General features: G+C 43.4%; 1 protein-coding gene across 1 annotated transcript in view; it reads right to left on the bottom strand.

Annotated features, from left to right (window-relative positions):
* Window positions 1-19,496, bottom strand: part of LOC144822715 (ADP-ribosylhydrolase ARH1-like) — a 538,572-nt gene that overhangs the window by 233,699 nt on the left and 285,377 nt on the right. The window contains exon 2 of the mRNA XM_078680534.1: window positions 14,672-14,787. Coding sequence (XP_078536660.1) covers window positions 14,672-14,731 — 60 coding nt within the window. The 5' untranslated portion in view covers window positions 14,732-14,787. The remainder of the gene's footprint in view (window positions 1-14,671; window positions 14,788-19,496) is intronic.

Raw genomic sequence — 19,496 nt, 5'->3', positions numbered from 1 at the left:
TGGCTGTGCTTGCTTCCCTGCCCCCTGGCTGTGCTTGCTTCCCTGCCCCCTGGCTGCGCTTGCTTCCCTGCCCCCTGGTTGCGCTTGCTTCCCTGCCCCCTTGCTGTGCTTGCTTCCCTGCCCCCTCGCTGTGCTTGCTTTCCTGCCCCCTCACTGTGCTTGCTTCCCTGCCCCCTCGCTGTGCTTGCTCTCCTAGGTGTGTTTGTGTGTGTGTGTGGCTCTGGGTGTGTGTGTGTGTGTGTGTGTGGCTCTGTGTGTGTGTGGCTCTAGGTGTGTGTGTGTGGCTGGCTCTGGGTGTGTGTGTGTGTGTGTTAGTAATTGCTGTCTGCTGAGCTCGTCCAGTAGGGTACAATATGTCTTACATTTGCGAGAGATTAAGCTGTTGGCAATGTAAATGACAATGCCATTTATTTATCTGTTTTCAAAACCAACACATAAATAAAAATTTTGTCATTTACAATGCCAATAGCTCTAACTTTTTCAAAGGCAAAACCGTTGCATTGTAAATGCTTGTTAGCTCTGATTTGACAAAGCAGCTTAGCCGGTCTGCTCTTACCAGCTGTTTAACATATACATAGACAGTCGCATGACTCGCATGACTCGCGTGTGGCGGGGTTTGCACGGGGCGTTAAACAAAACAAAAAAACGTGCCTTACCGGGTCCCGCACCTCCTCTGCTCCTGGACAGGTCCAGTTCCCGCGTTTACCTGCACTCCTGCAAGGCAGGAACAGTAAGCAGGCATCCTCCCTCCCCACCGCTAAGCCAATCACAATGCTGCAATGGAAGCATTATGATTGGTGCGGACTGAACAAAGCCAGACGCCTGTAGGGAGGCCATTTTCTCAGCCTACATAGAGAAAATGGAGAATGCACATGACTGGATTGGTTAGCCCCAGAGGGTTGACCAAACAGTCAGGGCCCACAGCATTTGGCAAGCCACTCCTCCCCGACCCACCCACCTGCCCGCCCCAAGAAGGCATACGATTCTGCTTTCTCACTCCGCGAGAAGCAGAAACATAAAACGGTATTTAAAATACCATTTTATGTTTCTGCTTCTCGCACTGCGAGAAAGCAATGGGGCGATACTCCTCCGCCCTAATGGTGGAGCCACCCCTGTACATAGAGTAGGTTTTGGGGCTGCTCAGAACACACATTTTTCCAGATTAGGATTCGAACGTCTGTGGCTAAAGTTAAGATGCCTGTGTCACAATGGAGATTGTGCTGAAGCCCTCAAATCACTCCTTGGTAGAATTGACCTTATATGTGTCGTATAAGTCAGGACAGACATTTAAGCCCCTCCACTGTTAAACTTCATTAGCCGAAAAAGATTATAATGGTTTTACACTGAAGTGTTGAGCGGATGCTGCCCTATTTCCTTTCTCCTGATTTTAAATGACAGTTTTCACGTTTCCATTCTACCACTTAAAATAAACCTGCTTTGCTGTTTATCAAATGATTTAATTGAGGTTTGAAGGCAGTATACACACACTATACAGACTGGCGGCTTCAGCCGCAAAGGGAGAGTTGTAAACTGAGGGTCTGATTTAAAGTTTGGTGAAAAGGGACGCAATGGAGTACAATGTCTCAGAAAAACCTGGGTCCGCCCTCCACATTTAGAGATGGGCAGACCTTCAAATCAAATCAGGTATTTGTTAAGCGCAACTACTCACCCGTAAGGGTCCGAAGGCGCTGAGGAGTGTGGGAGGGGGTTCACAGTTTCCAGTCCATCAAGGAGGGGGTCTTTCAAAGAGCCAGGTTTTGAGGTTTCTTGCGAAGTTGGGAAGCGATGTTATCGGTCTGAGGTGGAGCGGAAGGAGAAGGAGCGTCCTTCCGATCTGGTCTTTCTGGTGCTGGGGACCACGGCGTAGGAGAGCTGGGCTGATCGTAGGGTCCATTGAGGTGTGTGGAATTTGAGTTGGCTGCTCAGGTATGCCTGTCCTCTGTCGTGAAGGGCCTTGTGAGCGTGGGTTAGCATCTTGAAGGTGACTCTAGCTTCGATGGGAAGCCAGTGGAGTGTGCGCAGGTGCTGGGAGATGTGGCAGTGTCTTGACAGGTTGAGGACCTGTCTTACGGCGGCGTTTTGGATGTTCTGTAGCTTGTGGATGAGGTTTTTGTTTATTCCGGTATGGAGTGCGTTGCTGTAATCAAGCCTGCTGGTGACCAGGGTGTGAGTGATTGTCTTTCTGTGTTCAAGGGGGATCCATTTGAAGGTCTTACGTAGGAGGCGGAGGGTGTGGAAGCATGAGGACGAGACTGAGTTGATCTGGCGGGACATTTTGAGCTCTGAGTACAGGATGATTCCCTGGTTGCGTGCGTAGTTAGTGGGGGTGTGGGGGCCTCCAAGGCCGGGGGCCACCAGGTGTCATTCCAGGCATCTGGGTTTGGGCCCATGATGAGTACTTCCATTTTCTTGGTGTTTAGTTGTAGGCAGCTGTTTTTCATCCATTTGGCACCGGCTTCCATGCCTTCTCGAAAGTTGTGTCTGGCGGTGTTGGGTTCGTTAGATAGGGGAAGATAGTTTAAGTATTCTGTTGACAGAGTCCATGTTGGCTGTGATGACGAAACACTTACTCCAAGGGCTCATCAGAGTAGGGGGCTCCAGAGGAGGAACAGTATACCACTGACCTTAATAAGCGTGGACAGTATAATGTCTTTTCATCTCGGCCTCTACTACATGTTTCCTTTCCTTGTACTTTACCGTTGGAGGACGGTGTAATCAGTCTGAAGATGTCGACACTGTAAAGTATAAGGAATATTAAGTAAGAAGTTTATTAAACCCCCCTAAAATATTTAAATATATTTGTTACAGATTACTGTAAAATTATGTTATATATTTATTTTAAAATGTAGACCAAATGAAAACAAATGCTACAGTACCATTAACTTAATTTTGAATTTAATATTTAACTACGGTAAAAATGATAAATTACATTAAAACAAATTCTGAAGTTTGAAATTAAAATAAAATTCCACCTAAAGTAAAAAAAAGTGTTTATTATGCCTTAATAATTAGTAAAAGTGATTAATCACATTTATTACATGTTGTGTTATTATATTTTAATACAATTTATTGCTATATGTTTTTAAATTAATAGAAGTTATATTAAACTATTTTATAATTAAATTATAAATATGTATTATTTGATACATTGTTAAGATCAATTTACATTTATTTTTAAATATTTTATATAATGTAATTTAATTTAGCAATATTTCCTATGGAGTTTTATAGTAAGTTACTTAGGGCCAGATGTACGACCATTTCATTTTGTGAGTCGCAAATTGCAACGTTTTACGAGTCACAATTTGCGACTTTCAAAATGGAATGTACAATAGTGTCTGAGACACTGTTTGTGATTCTCAAATGGGTTGCAAGGGACCTGCCTCGTTAATATTCATGAGGCAGGTCACAATTTGCGACTTATTGGGAATGGCCTGCTGGGGACAGCAGACCCCCATGCCTGTGATTGATTGTTCAATTAAGCAACTTTTTTTTTTCAAATGCACCTCGTTTTCCTCAAAGGAAAGCTGGATGCTTTTACAAATAATGAAATATTTTCTTTTCATTATTTTATGGCAGGCAGGGGTCCCTGGGACCTATGCCTGCTCTTAAAAAATATTTTTGCCTACATTCACAAAGGGGAAGGGGTCCCATGGGGATCCCTTCCTATTTGCGAGTGGCTTGCCACCTACATGAAGTTGGCGGTAAATTGCAAGTGTTTTGTGACCGCAAATGTGGTTGCAAAACAATGGAACATACCATTCTGACTCGCTATTAGGAAACAACGCCCTTGGCACGCCTCTTCTTAATACCGACTCGCAAATACTATTTTGCGAGTCACCGTCTCACAAAATAGAGTTTGTACATACCACCACCCTTTTTAACGGTCGCAAACAAGCTGTTTTCTCATTTGCAACCGCAAAAAACAGTCGGACATCTGGCCACACTCCTTTATGGAAGGGTTTGCAATACCAGTGGTTGGCCATGTTTTGTTGCAACTTATACATCCATAGATTTGACTTCATCTCCTTTTTCAGGGGGGGGGGAGTGGTTTACTTTAAAAAAAAATGTTTTATTCATTGTTCATTTTGTCAGTTCCAACATAACCCACACAACAATACAGACATATTACAGGACAATCATGCCAAATTTTGATATATTCATGTATCCCCTTATATAGGAGTGAGTACATGTACAAATAGTACCACATTGCAAGACCAGTTTAAATTGACCCCACCAATTGACGCAATAGTTATCATGATTTTCATATTCCCGGATTCAATAGCAGATAGATTGTAACCGGTGCTGATATATTCTTGGATGTAGAGGCAGCAGGAAGCTCCTCCGCGTATATATTTAATTGATCTCTACACTGCAATATATCTCGTAGCAACTGCTCCAAGTTAGGTGCAGATTCTTTCCCCCGGTTCATGGCTATAAGTCTTTTGGTCACTAGTGTGGCGATTGTCACCAGTTTACAATTGCATGGTTGCAAGTATTTAATCAGTCTCTACAGGCAGACCTGTGGTGTACAGTCCACTCTTCCCATTACCATGTCTGTCTGTGCCTGCACCACCCTTTCCCAAAACTGATACATCACCGCACATGTCCACGCTAGATGCACATAGTCTGCCTCTATTTCCCCTCATCTAATGCATTGCAAGCTGGCTCAGAGACCATATTTGTAAAATTGTAGGGGGTAGTGCAGTCAAGGATTTCGGCCTTTGTTTCTGCAAAGTGTTATACATGCATGTTATGAGCCTTCTACTTGAATTACTTGTCAGCATCGTCTGCAACGCCCCCAGTGATGCAGGCTCTTCTGGGAAGTTCTGGTATAATGATCTGACCGCTGCCCGTTTTCTCATATATACAAACGTCCAGGGCTTTAAGTGGGATGAAAAAACTGGGGGGTCTCTCAAAGGGGCGTGGTCAATGTTATTAAGGGCGTGACTTAAAAACACGTAAGCTAAAAATCTGTGTTTAGCACAGTATGCTGCCCGACTTGTATTTTGCTGTTCCTGTCATAGCGTCCAGATATATGATACAACAAGTCACATCATACCTACAAGTCAGGACTATTGGCTTTGTCAATGGTTGCTAGTTGCATAAGATAAATAAGCGGCAACTATTATTATTATTATTAATAGGGACTTATAAAGCGCAACTTAACCCGTAGGCATCAAGGCGCTAGAGGATGGTAAAAAGACAGCTAAAGAACTCAAGAGTCACCGAGGGAAAAAGTTACAGATATGCTTTTTGAAATAGCCAGGTCTTAAGAGCTTTGCGGAACAAGATATGGGAAGAGATCCCCTTAAGCTCACTAGGGAGCGTATGCCAGAGTCTGGGTGCAAGGAAACAAAAGGCCCTCCCCCCCATCTAGCTTTAGATATTCGGAAAACAGCCAGCAGATTTTTACTAGAGGAGCGAAGTGCTCTACCGGGGGTGTAATAGCCCACAAGAGCACGAATGGCTTCAGGCCCAGACTCATTAAGGGCACGATGTGTAAGGCACAGAGCCTTAAAATTAATCCTTGCCTGCATGGGAAGCCAATGCAGGTTCATTCTAATAGCCGTGCCCGAGGAGCGTTTAGGAGCCCCCACAACAAACCGGGCAGCCGCATTCTGCACAGTCTGAAGGCGCTGGACCAGACCATTGCTAATGCCCAAATAAAGCGCATTGCAATAGTCTAGCCTAGATGCAATAAGCGCAGCTGCAACCTGTTTGCGTGCATCAGGAGAGAGGTAATGAATAATTTTCCTGAGAATCCTCAGAGCATTGCAACAGGTGGACACAGTCCTGCTGACCTGCTTGTCAAGCGAGAGAGTGGTGTCCAGGATGACCCCAAGATTGCGAGCAAAGAGGGACGGCATGGGGCAGGTACCAAGAACAGAAGGCCACCAGTCCATAGACCAAATCTCACTCTTACCCCCAAAAATGAGGACCTCCGTCTTCTCCCCATTCAATTTAAGGAAGTTCTTGACCATCCATCCGGCGAACGCCTCCATACAGTTTTTAAAATTATGGGCAGTTATGGTCACAGATTGAGAAATGGAGACCATAATCTGCGTGTCGTCGGCGTAGGAAAGAGCTTCCAACCCAAATATAAGCCTGGCGAGTGGGGCAACGTAGACGTTAAAAAGCGTCGGGCTCAAAGAAGAGCCCTGAGGCACCCCACACTTCACAGGCTTGATGGGTGACATAAATTCGCCCAGCTGAACCCTCTATTTCCGTTGAACAAGGAAAGATGATAAAAGACTAAGTGCAGGGCCCTTGACTCCCAGCTCACTGAGTCGGTTAGCCAGAATGGTAGGGGACAGGGTGTCGAAGGCCGCCGTGAGGTCTAATAACACCAGCAAGGTGGTCTGGCCGGTGTCGACCTTACACCGGATGCCATCGACAACCACTGTAAGCGCCGACTCAGTGCTGTGAATCTTGCGAAAGCCATGTTGTGAGGGATCCAGAGCATTGGTATTGTCAAGGAAAGCACTCAGATGAGAGTTAAGATAAGTCTCCAGGAGTTTAGCAGGGGCAGGGAGAAGGGAAATGGGACGAAAGTTCTTTAATATCCCAGGATCTAAAGTGTTTTTTTTTAGTAAGGGCTTGACAATGGCCAGTTTCCAAGCCAGGGGATACTCCCCCTTTGAAATGACCAGATTCATTATATCCATCAAAGGGGGCAGAATGGTCGGTCTACAATCTAAGAACCCTCAAAGGGCAGGGGTCAAGCGGCGATCCGGACTTAAGCTTGTCCAGCAGCATACTAAGATGTTCAAGAGTGATAGGGGGAAACTGAAAAAGGGATGGATGGCAGTTGGATTTCCGGTATAGGGATTGCGGGAGTGGAGGGAGGGTAGATGGAGTTAAGGGCCTCCAGGTCTGTATAAATATCCAAGATCTTCACGTGGAAAAAGGTGGAGATCTGATCACACAGAGCCTGGGAGGCTGTTATAGGATCAGGAATCTGAATAAGGGAAAGGTTATCAACTATCTTGAACAAATCCCTAGGTGACTTAAGAGAGGATGTTAATTTGGAGTAATGGGCCTGTTTTTCTGTCAGAACCGAGGCTTTATAGCCTTTGAGAAGGATTTTATGTTTATTCTTCTCTAAGGGGTCCAAGTGTGCCCTCCAGAGCCTTTCCTGCCTCCTGCATCCTTGTCTGAGAAACCTAAGGGATTCCGAGAACCAGGGGGCCGAAGGCCGTTTCCTGGCAGAATAGCGTTGCCGGGCTGGCGCAAGCGAATCGTCAGCCTCCGCTATGATGTTGGACAGGTCAAGAGCCGCAGAATGAGCATCCCCAGTAGGTCGGGATTTAAAAGTGGATAGAAAGGGGGTAAGGGAGTCGTTATTAATTTCCCCGAAATTCCTCCTCAATACCCACTTTGTGTAATCAGGCTGTGAGCCAGTGGGAGAGGAGAAAGAAAAGTCAAGGGGAACGGCGAAATGATCCGACCATGACAAGGGAAGGGGGATGCCGGTCTGGAGGCGAGAATCGTTACTAAATACCCCGTCCAAAGTGTGCCCAGCTAAATGGGTGGGGCTAGTCACTAATTGTTACAGGCCACATGAAGCTAAGGAGTCCAACAGATGGATCGTATCAGGGGAATTATGATTTTCCAAATGGAAATTAAAATCCCCTAAAATAGTTAGACTAGGTCTGTCAATATAGGGCTCAATAATCTTAAGGAGTTCTAAGCTAAAAGTGGACCTATGGCCAGGAGGTCTATAAATCAGTATCCCAGTAAAGAAGATCGTGGGGAGGGATTCAGAGTGAAATACATTGCTTGAAAATGTTCGAGCGAGGAGGGCAGATGAACAGTCCGACATTTTATGGAGTTATGGTACAGTATCCCCAAGCCTCCTCCCACTCGACCCACTCTGTCCATTCTGGCCACAGAGTACCCATTCGGGATGGCATTTAACAGGTCAGGTTCAGACGAGTCCATGGCCCATGTCTCAGTAATAAAATCCCAGGAGGGTTTTCTCTGTGAAATAAAATCCCTAAAAGAGATGTTATTTTTGACCAGCGAGCGGGAATTAATGAGGAAACCCGTATGAACAGTGGTGGACGAAGGAGGTGGCATAATAGGAGGAAGGCAGCGAATTGCTGTATCAGAGGCTTTACACTGGGTAGGAATGTCATTGCATCCGCAAACTATAGCGGTTGCAAACATTTCAGGGGCACAGGTGTAATAGCAGGGCAGTTTAGATGGTTTAAGCGCTCGCAGAACAGAAGAGGAGTATAGGGGTTCACCTAAGGTATAGGAAGGCGAGGGGACAGCGTACCTGGCCCCTGGCGCCTCCTTGTCGCTGACGGGCGCAGACGGGCTGGACTCTGGCTCGACTCCGGCGCGAGTGCGGCGCAACCGCTGATCGCATCCGCTGCGCGGAGTCATGACTAGTTGTTTAAGTACTGGCGACTAGAGCGCCGATCCAAGAGTGCCCAACGTAAGATGGCCGCCGCCGATTTGCACAGCCCCGGCGCCTCAGCCCTTCAATCGGCCGAAAACCGCCCGGGGTGCGTGAGTCAGAGGATTAGAAATGACTATCAGCGGACCAAAGTGCAGGGTGCTAGGAACTCGGTGCCACAACAGAGTGTGTTAGGAAATAATCAGAGCATCACGATAAAATCCGTGAGCGCTGAGTGACAAGGAAGGGGGGGAACGGACACAAAGGAGCAACAAACAAGAACAAGATAAAATGTTTAAAAAGCGCTATCTGATTAAATGACTCCCGGCTTCCGCCTCAGGAGAAATGTGAGCAGCAATCTCGCGCCTGCTCTCCAAGGGCTGTTTAAACTGGCGACTAGAGCGCCGTTCCAAGAGTGCCCAACGTAAGATGGCCACCGCCGATATGCACAGCCCCGGCGCCTCAGCCCTTCAATCGGCCGAGAACCGCCCGGGGTGCGTGAGTAAGAGGATGAGAAATGACTATCAGCGGACCAAAGTGCAGGGTGCTAGGAAGTCCGTGCCACAACAGATTGTGTTAGGAAATAATCAGAGCATCACAATAAAATCCGTGAGGGCTGAGTGACAAGGAAGGGGGGGGAACGGACACAAAGGAGCAACAAACAAGAACAAGATAAAATGTTTAAAAAGCGCTATCTGATTAAATGACTCCCGGCTTCCGCCTCAGGAGAAATGTGAGCAGCAATGGCTTGTATATAATATTGAAAACACTTCCACTTAAACCCCTGGTGGTGACACCACGACAATGTTGCTGCCACTGAGATTCAAAAAGAGAAGGGAAATCCAGAGAGAAAATGACTCTCTTTAAAGGCTTGACCTTCCCCTATAACGCTCACCACCCGCACATCGATGTGCCTGCTGTCACTGCAGTCCGGAGAAAAAAAGCGGACCGCCTGTGCCAGGGCACCAAACAGAGCCTGGTAGAGTCCCGTTTCGAGGCCCCCTTAAAACTGCAGATGCACAGACCCTGTGGGACCCGGCCCACTTAAAGCCCTGCCAACGTCGACAGGAGGGTGGAGGGCTGTGTCTGTGCGAAAGTCCCTTTTTTTAAAAGCTGCCCCACGTTGTTCAGATCGCACAGGGCTGTAAGACCCGCCTTTCTTCACATGGTTAATGCGCTGGATTCCTGAGTAACAGAGATAACTGGGTGACATTTTAAGGGCAGTTCTGGTGCATACAATCTGGCCCTAATTGTTCTCCCACTCAATTTTTGTTTTTTTTGTCTAAGAGTTTTTTATTGAGTTTTCAGAGAAATACAAAAAGGAAATAAGAAACAAATTTATTTATTTATTTATTTATTTTACTGATTTGTAGAGCGCATGGCTGCCCGTGAGCGTCCCAGCTCTAAATGACAAGAACCAGCTGTAGTTGGACCTCACGGGAAAAGCCAAGTTTTAAGTGCTCTGCGAAATGAGAGAAGATTGGGTTGGGCTCTGATGTTTGGGGGTAGAGTGTTCCATAGTTTGGAAGCATTATATGAGAACAATCGACCGCCAGAGCGGGCTTTCCTAATTCTAGGTACAGAAGCTAGATTACAGTTGGAGGATCGAAGCGTTCTTTTAGTGGAGTGAGGTGTGATGAGGTTTTGCAGTATAGGTGGGGCCTTACCGTGCAGAATTTTGTATGTAGTGCAGAGAGCTTTGAATTGTATTCTCTCCTGGACGGGGAGCCAGTGTAAGGTGCTCAGAGCGGGTTTGGCTGAACAGCGGCGGTGGGTTCCTGTGAGAATGCGGGCTGCGGCATTTTGTACTGTCTGGAGCTTTGACAGTGCTTTTTTGGGGGCCCCCAGATATAGGGCGTTCCCGTAGTCCAGGGGGGAGAGCACAAGACCATGGATTAGGAGTTTACGGGATTGTGCCGGGAGTAGAGGTAGGATTTTCCTCGCTGACCGTAGGAGGCCGTGGCACGTTCCAGCCGTTTTCCTTGCCTGAGTAAAGAAATTAAGGCCTTCGTCTAGCCATATACCCAGGCTCTTAATTTCTTGTTTCGGGACGGGGGGAGTACCCATGCAGGGTGGCCATAGGGATTTGGAATGGTAGAGAGATTTATTGCCCAGTATCATTATCTCCGTCTTGTCGTTGTTCAGCTTGAGGTGGGAAAGGTTCATCCAATTAGTTATTTCAATTAGACAGGTTTGGAGGTTAGGAAGGGAGTGGTCTTGCTGACTTAAGGATACCACCAATTGAGTGTCGTCAGCGTAGGTTAGAAGCTTAATCCCAAAAGGGGCGACGACTTTCTCAAGGGGGGACATATAGACAATAAAAAGGGTCGGGCTCAGGGACGAGCCCTGAGGGACCCCGCAGCTGATGGCCGTGGGCCTGGACGTGAAGTTGCCATCTGCTATCTGGAAAGATCTATTCTCGAGAAAGGACCTAAGCCGGTAAGAAGTAACATTATATGTCAGAACAATAAAACATAGTAAAAATAGTGTATGAACAAATGATGAAAAGATGTAATAATAATAAATGTTACTAGAAAAAAGAAGAAAAGAAGGGAGAAATGAAAGAGAAAAAGAAGGAAGATAAAAGTGTATAAGATTAAAGATCATGGAAGTAGAGAGAAAGGTAGAAGAGAAGTATTAAATATAGAAGCATGTGAAGCAAGATAAGTTGTGAAAGGTAACCAAAGAAGATCAGATTTAATTTTCTGGGGTACTGAGGAAGAGGAGACAGTAGCAATCCGATGTTCATCACAAATGAAATTCCACCAAGTCACTGAGGATAGTTTAGAACTGTCTTTCCAACATGACATAATAACTTTCGAAGCTAATGCAATAAATAGGTCAAATAATAGGGATATAGGAGTACAACTTGCAAAATCAGGTAAAGATGAACCTAGACAAATGTTTTGCAATTATAACGTTATATTACATTAAAAATAATTCATACAGGTAGACCAAATAGAACGCCAAAAGCTCATAACATTAGTACAGTCAAAAATTTGATATCCTAAAGTTCCAGGTAAAATTAGAGCAAGACCAACATAAGGGAGGCAAAGTAGGGGAAAACTTGGATATACAAACAGGGGTTAGTACTGCTCTATTATAGATAAAGTAGAGCGATTGAGTATGCGTGCAGCAGCTAAAATTTTGAATAACTTAGACCTTAACTTATCTCAATCAGAAACAGATATTGATAGAGCTAAGTCGGTTTCCCAGGCTAATTCTGTAAGAGATTTAGGTCGTTCAGTAACATGAAAGGAAAGTAATTTATAAATATGAGCTGCTTTAGGTTTATGTTCTTGAGAAATATTATAAAGAGGTGTAGGTGGAATTATTGCGGTGGAAACATTGGAGAGGTCAAAAGTATTTAAATGAGATTGCAGAGCTGTTGATATTAAAACATATTCAGCAAGAAAAGTGTCTGGTAAACAATATTGCAAATTCAACATTGAAAAGGGAATGACAGAATTCAAATGAATGAGTTGATGCACAAACAGAATTCCCTTCTCCTTCCAATGTGTGTAGTAGAATCACTTACTTTTATACTTAATGTATTTGTTATACCAAATAGTAGAGGACAATAAAACATTGAAGAGGGTCAAGACCATCCACAAATATGTTATATAATAGGGTTTGGAAGTATTTCAAAATAGGATTATTAGCTGTAAATGTACAGTTAGACATGTAAATTATATTACGAAAAGAAAAATCTTTAAATAAAGAACGTCCTCTCGGAATAGGAGTGTCACCAAAGTCAAAGTAAAGGGCAAAAAATTGTCTGATTAAAAATGCATCATGATATGTTTTGAAATTAGGAAAACGTACTCCTTCCAATTTGGGGCGCTTAAGCTTTGCAAGAGATTTGCGTCTGTGTTTTTTGTTCCAAAGAAATTTAGTGCAGATAGAACTAAGTTCAGAGAAATATGATAAGGGGATTCGAAAAGGTAACGTAGATAAGGTATATAGGATATGAGGGACAATCATCATTTTACTTGTATCAAGTCTACCCCACCAGGATAAATGAAGAGGTGACCAGGAAAGTAGCAGAGATTGGATCTTATTGACTAATGCATTAAACGTATGTTTAAGGGTGACATTCAAAGTCGCAGAAAACCATATACCCAGGTACTTTATTTTATTGGGACAGCAAGTAAAATTAGTATCATGAAACATATTTTGGTAACATGAGCAATTTAATGGTAATAATTCTGCTTTAGAGAAGTTCAATTTATATCCCGAAATACTGGAATACAATTTAACTTCTGCTAGGAAGGGAGGAAGGGATGTAATAGGGTTCGACATATAGACTAATATGTCATCCGCGTAAGCTGACATTTTAATTTCTAAAGAGTTATAGGTGATACCAGAAATGTGAGGTTGAACACGAATATGTTCAAGGAATGGTTCAAGGCATAAAACAAATAATAAGGGTGATAGAGGGCAACTTTGGTGTGTACCTCTATATAGGGAAAAATATTTAGAAAAACAATTATTTACAAAAATACTAGCTCTGGGGGAGGAATATAACAATTTAATATATGATATAAAAGTTGGGCCGAATCCAAACCATTGAAGAGCTTTAAAAATGATATTAGCAAACATACGAGCATTGTCCGCAGCCAATCTGCCCTTAATGAAACCAGATGGATCAGTTTTAACCAACAATGGGATAATACTCTCCAGGCGGGTTGCAAGAATCTTTGCAAATATTTTACAGTCCTAATTGATTAACGATATCAGGTGATAATTTTTACAAAGAGAATGGTCTTTGTCGGGTTTGGGTATAAGAACAATTAAGGCTTCCATACAGGAACCCGAGGCTTTGGAGTTAGAAATAAAGGAATTGAAAAGGGCCAAATGTTTGGGAATGAAAATGGAGGAAAAGGTAGAATAAAATTCAATGGGAAGGCCGTCAGGACGAGGAGCTTTGCACTTCTTCAAGGATTTAATAGCATCAGTTATTTCTTGTAAAGTAACATCTTTTTCTAATAAAAAATATTCATCAGGTAAGGAAGGGGGGGAGGGAAGGCCAGAAAAAAAGGTTTCTACATTTTGAGGAGAGGGATTCGTATCATCGGAATATAGTGGCTGAAAATACTTATGAAATACATAAGCGACATCCTCATCCGATGAGACAAGAGTATTAATAATTTCATTCAGAATAGGCCCTATATGTTTACGTTCAGATTTGATTTTTAAGTAGTTGGCCAACATCTTACCAGCTTTATTTTGACCTCCATGATATTTAGATTTAATTTTAAGAAGAATATTACGTGTGTCAACGGTAGCTAACTTATTAAGCTCAGATTTGGCCTTAATCAGATCATGCAGTATTGAGGGGGATTTAGAGGTAAAATATGCATGTTCCAGACGTTTCCGTTGCTGCAAGGACGCAGCATATGTTTTACGAGCAATTTTCTTTTTGTTTGCAACATAGGAAATAGTGAAATCACGAAGGGATGCCTTAGCATCCCAAGTGTTAGGAGTGGAGGTGTCAGCCGGGTTATTAAGTATGAAGAATTCATTAATAAATTGAGTAGCTGCTGTAATAAAATAGGTATCGGATAATAAAAAAGTATTTAACTTCCATCTACTAAATTTAGGGGAATTTAAAGAAAGGTCCAAAACAGAAAGAACAGGTGCATGATCAGAAATGAAAATAGAACCAATCTCAGATGATAAGAGCGATGGCAATATGGATTTACTAATCAAAATATAGTCCATTCTAGAACGAGTTTGATGAACATTCGAAAAAAAGGTAAACTCATGAGAGTCAGCATTACAAGTTTTCCAAGTATCAAATAATGGACGAGAGGCAATGGCATATTGAAAGGTTTTGTGGGATTTATCTGGGTTAAATTTACATTTGGATTGTCTGTGGGAGTAGGGATCTAACCATTGATTAAAATCACCAGCAACTACAATATTCGGAAAGTCAATAGAAGCAAGTAAAATTTGTATGGAATTCCAAAATTTGGGATCTTGTCTGACTGGACCATAAATTTTCAAAAGAACTAGTTCTTTACCTTCAATAACAACTTTAGCCATTACCCATCGTCCCTCAGTGTCATTGTGAGTAGACAAAATTTGCACTTGAAGAGATTTATGAAACAATATTGCAACACCCCCTTTGTTACCAACTGAAGGAGAAAACACCACTTGACCCACCCATTGTCGCTTTAATTTGAGCGATTCAGTGTCATTACAATGCGTTTCTTGAATAAAGGTGACCTGAGCATTTAATTTTGATAAATGAGAAAGTACCTTTTGCCTTTTGACGGGGTGACCAAGACCAGAAACATTCCACGTGACAAAATTACACATAATGGCGGGTTGGGAAGGTGAGATGTGGAAGGAGATGACACATTGTAAGGAAACATCTAAAGGAAAAGAAACACCACATATCAGGTAGACGTAAACAACACATCATGAAAACATCAACAGCATTGATCAACACATGCAACCTATGAGATGTAAATGAAATGAAAAAACAACAACAAAAAGAATGAAAAAAGGAAAAAAAAGAAGGGAGAATAAAAAAAAGAGAAGGTAGATCAAGGAAAAATATCCAGATCTAAGAGAACAATGCAAAGAGTGGTGCATGGGGTGCAGCTGTGGAGACGGAAGATGGAGCAACGGAGGATGAAAGAAATAGAATAGAATTATGATAAGCCATCAGAGAAAAGAAAAGGAACAGATACAAGAAAGTTAGCGATGAGGAGAGGTGCCAGAAGCAGAATTCATAGACAAGTTATGAAGAAATTATTTCAATTTAGTAGGATAATCAAAGGAATGTGAGGAGCCCTCATGAGTGATTTTGCAAAGGCATGGATGTAAAATGCCATAACGAATATTCAACTGTCTCATTTGAGGACGAAGAGACAAAAATTATTTTCTTCGTGCATTGGTTGCATTGGATAGATCTTGAGACAGATAGATGGTGTGACCAGACCAAATGAGACGACGTTTTGCCTTTGCTGCTGTGAGGACACACATGAGATCTGTAAATTCCAAAAATAGCATAATAATGCCTCTAGGCCTGGAAAAATTTGGTTGTAACCGTTCAGGTCTGTGGGCATGATGAATATTCAATGAAGGCATTGAAGGAATTTCCAATAATTCAGGGGTGAATTTCTTTAAAAAAAGAAGCATGTCTGTCCCTTCAATATTCTCCGGCAGGCCATACAAGAGAAGGTTATTACGTCTATTTGATTTTCAAGTTCCTCAGTGTGGAGTTTGAGGCGATGGATTTCCTATTCTAAAAATGGAATCTTAGTAGAAACATCATGAAGATCGCTAATGCGTTGCTCCATATCTAGAACTTTAGAGTCCATACTGATCCATCTATGCACTATCTGTTGGAGTTTCTCATTTGTCGTAGACATAAAAGAGTTCAACCCCCTCACCTCATCTACAATGGTGTCTAGAACAGGATTTTAGAAGACAATATGGGTGAAGGAGGGTCATTTTTAGCTCTCTTGGGTTTAGTTCCTGTAGACGTAGCTTTAGTAGAAAGAGGTGCCTCAGCTGCCATTCTGGAGTATCGTGGAGAATGAGATGTGATTTTTAATAAAGATTTTAGCCTACCCATACACTCAAAAGAAACACATCTTAGTTGAAAGAGAGGCAGAAAAAACAAGAGCAAAAATATATATCATAGAGCAATTCGCAGACCAGCACTAGGTGAATGAGCCTTTAGCAAAACAAATGACCCAAATACTGTAAAGTGCTGGAGGGTAAAAGGCATATCCTTATAAGGGAGAAGGCATGTAGTAGCAGACGAAAATATATCAAGAATATGGAAAGTCCACAAAAATAGTGCAGACTCATTTGTAAATGAGGAAAAGATGAAATCCATTCTTGATGTAAATGACTACTATATAGGCAAAATCACAGCGTAGAGGAGAGGGGTCTCACACTGCAGTAGAAATTCCTGAAAAGAGATCCCATAATATGAGATCCTGAATAGAGGCCATATATCATGAAGGAGCAAGAAAAAGCAGTAAAGCAGAGGCAGAGAATCACACTGCCAGGTAATTTTGTGATGGACAGAGGACCTGTTACCTGAGGTGAAGATTGTAGATATTCTATCTAGCGGCAGCCGATACAAAATGGCGACCGCGCGCGTCCGAATAAAAGAAAATTCCTCAGTTACTGCTAACTGCGTGAAAGTCAATTAAAGCAGCTCAGGCAGTTCGATATGCTGCTAGGAAAGCGCAAAAGCTAAATATTGCATCAGGCAGAGCTTGTGGAGATTTTAGCGAGCGGCGGCCGATACAAAATGGCGGCCGCTAGGGTCCGAATGTGAAGAAATTACCTCCGTTGTAACAGCTCGCCCGCGGTCCGAAATGTTGTTAAAACAGCTCCATAAGCTGCTTGGAGCGTTCAAAGGGCAGAGACTTGCATCAGCTTGCGATAGTATGTAGAAATATCGACTGGAAAGTCCTTAGGAGCTCCCCGATCGAGCAGAGCTCAAAGTGAAGCCGCCATCTTGCCACGGAGCTAGACCACGTCCCCTCACACTCAATTTATAACTGGCCTTCGTAGTAGTTTGTATAGTGTTTATTTCCAGTAGTGGGATCTCTGCACGTTCATATCGAAGGATGGCCATGAGAGGGATTGGGTGAGTGTCATCACTTTCTATAGCTAAATGTGGTAAACAGTGCTTTGAATAGTACCAATAGTTTGCAAACTGTGCTTGTGCACATAAATAATAGAGGTACAAATCCAGTGCACCAATCCCTCCGGTTCATAGGGCTTTGTTAATCTATCCCAGTTGCACCGTGATTCCTTCCTCACTCAGACCAATTTAATCATGCAGGTTTAAAAGGGTTTTAAAAACGCATTAATCAAGAGGATGGGGATGTTCACCAACATATTCAGAAAGTGGAGAAATATGACCATTTTCATTATTGGTATTCTAGCTGCTAGTGATAACGGCAGTTGCACCCATCTAACCACTCTCACCTCCAATTCTGTAATAGCCAATTCATAATTCTGGTAATGACCACTTCTGGTTCTCCATCTACCCATATTTCAAGGTATTTGACACATTCTTAACTAACCCTGGGCAGTGAACTCCGCTCTGCTCAAGGAGTTTGCAGAGTTTTCTGCACTCAACGTTACGCGTTGCGTAGCGGAGTTTTTTTCCTTGCTCGTGTTCGTCAACGTCAAGATGGCGACCGCAAGCAAGGAAAATCAACCTCCCATTGAGATTTTTCCTTGTTCGAGATCGTCAACATCAAGTTGGCGAGCGTACAAAATCAACATCCCGGCGAGATTTCTCAATGCGGGGGGTTTCTCATTGCGAGTGGTCGCTATACTCATGACAGCTCGCGTTGAGAAACCGCCTGTGTTGAGAAAGCTGTTGCTCGAGTAAAAATCTACTCGAGCGGCAGGAAAAAGAAAGCAGGGACCGCTTGCCCTGTGCATGGTGCCGTTCTCAATGAGTGCACAGCGCAGACAAGCATCTGGCACTGTGCAATCACCGGGAACGGCATTTTTTGATCGTACTCCTCTGCTCGCGGATCTCCGCGTAGTGTGACGGAGGTTTTTTTGCACTTTGCGGAGTTCCGTGTACTGCAACTCCGCGAACTCTGCCCAGGTTTCTTCTTAACACCATTCAAGTGGGAACTCAGTGGCTGGCGTGAGCTGGAAAACAGTCGGTTTGTCCCAATTGAAACATAAGTTTGAATGCCATTCATATTTTTATATTCACGGATGAGTTGCAAGCTATTCCCTTGGGTCTCGAAGATACAACACCCTATCATCTGCATACAGAGATATGGCAGGTGGGCGCTGCCTAAACCAAGGTGCGGCTGCCGTGTGTCCCTGTCTAATTAGACACAGTAGTGGCTCTAACTCGAGGACAAATAATATTGGTGACGAAGGGCATCCCTGCCTTGTTCTCCTGCATATCTAGACTGGACACAAAACAGTGCTGTTGATTCTTACTCGGCCACTGGATCTATATATAGTAGACGTATCCACCTCAGGAATGCTAGTAGCAAATTCATGCATTGTAGCATCATGTGCCCCGGTCATGCATTGTAGCATCATGTGCCCCGGTCTGCCTCCTTCCTCAGAGGAAAGTGGTATCCAATATCTAGACGTATGTTTCACTTCTTGTTCTGCTGGTTCATTACACTCAGTGATGCATTGTCTCATCTCTGCTAATATATTTGGTTTGAGTCGCACTTCGTAACCTCTCTCTCACCACACAAATTTACTCTCGGAGGGGAAGATTCACAGAACTAATCTGATATAAAATCCTAAACGTACTACTTTTGGTATTCACAGGAGGCATTTAGTAGTATTAAAGTTAGGAGTCCTAACTTTACTACTACTTAATGCCTTCTGTGAATACCAAAAGGAGTACGTTTAGGATTATATCTCAGGTTAGTTCTGTGAATCGGCCCCTTTGTTTTTCATTTGAGAGAGGAGTGATCAGAGCACCCCTGCCTATAACCCCTTACACTCTCCTCGAATGGTTATCTTAAACGCTTCCCACAATGTTTCCCTCTCCTTCACGAGCCATCATTTTCCTGAATATATGTTACCATTGCTGTTTGTACACTACCTCTAAACTAGAGCCATGCAAGGAGGCAGGCTGCAATCACCACTGGAATGGTCTGTATACTTGCTCAGGGAGAACCCGTTTTAAAAGTACTAGCGTATGATCCAACAATGTCCTTGGTAAATGCCGTACTACTGTAGCCCATATACACACCTCTCACGACACCAGCCAGTAATCCAGAAGTTGTGTAATGATGAGATAAATGTTCCTTCCCTGGCATGAGGGTGTTGTGCCCTCCATATTTACAATCCCATATTCTGCCAAATTCTGTTGTATGACTGGTGCTGAGTGTTTACCATGCCAGTTTGTGGAGGCGGACTGATCCATTTATTTGTATTAAGGTCTTTTCCCCCAGATCACCACCGTAGGGAACATTTCATACAGGTGTCCCACCGAGCTTAACATAAAACTCGAGTCGTCAACTCTGGGGACATATACATTGGCTATTGCCACCTTGGTGCCCCCCAGTATTCCCTGCATTACAATATATCTTCCTATGTCATGTCAAGAGTA

This window comes from Lissotriton helveticus, chromosome 3_1, assembly GCF_964261635.1.
Source record: "Lissotriton helveticus chromosome 3_1, aLisHel1.1, whole genome shotgun sequence".
NCBI classification, from domain to species: domain Eukaryota; kingdom Metazoa; phylum Chordata; class Amphibia; order Caudata; family Salamandridae; genus Lissotriton; species Lissotriton helveticus.
This window is presented reverse-complemented; position numbering and strand designations above follow the sequence as displayed.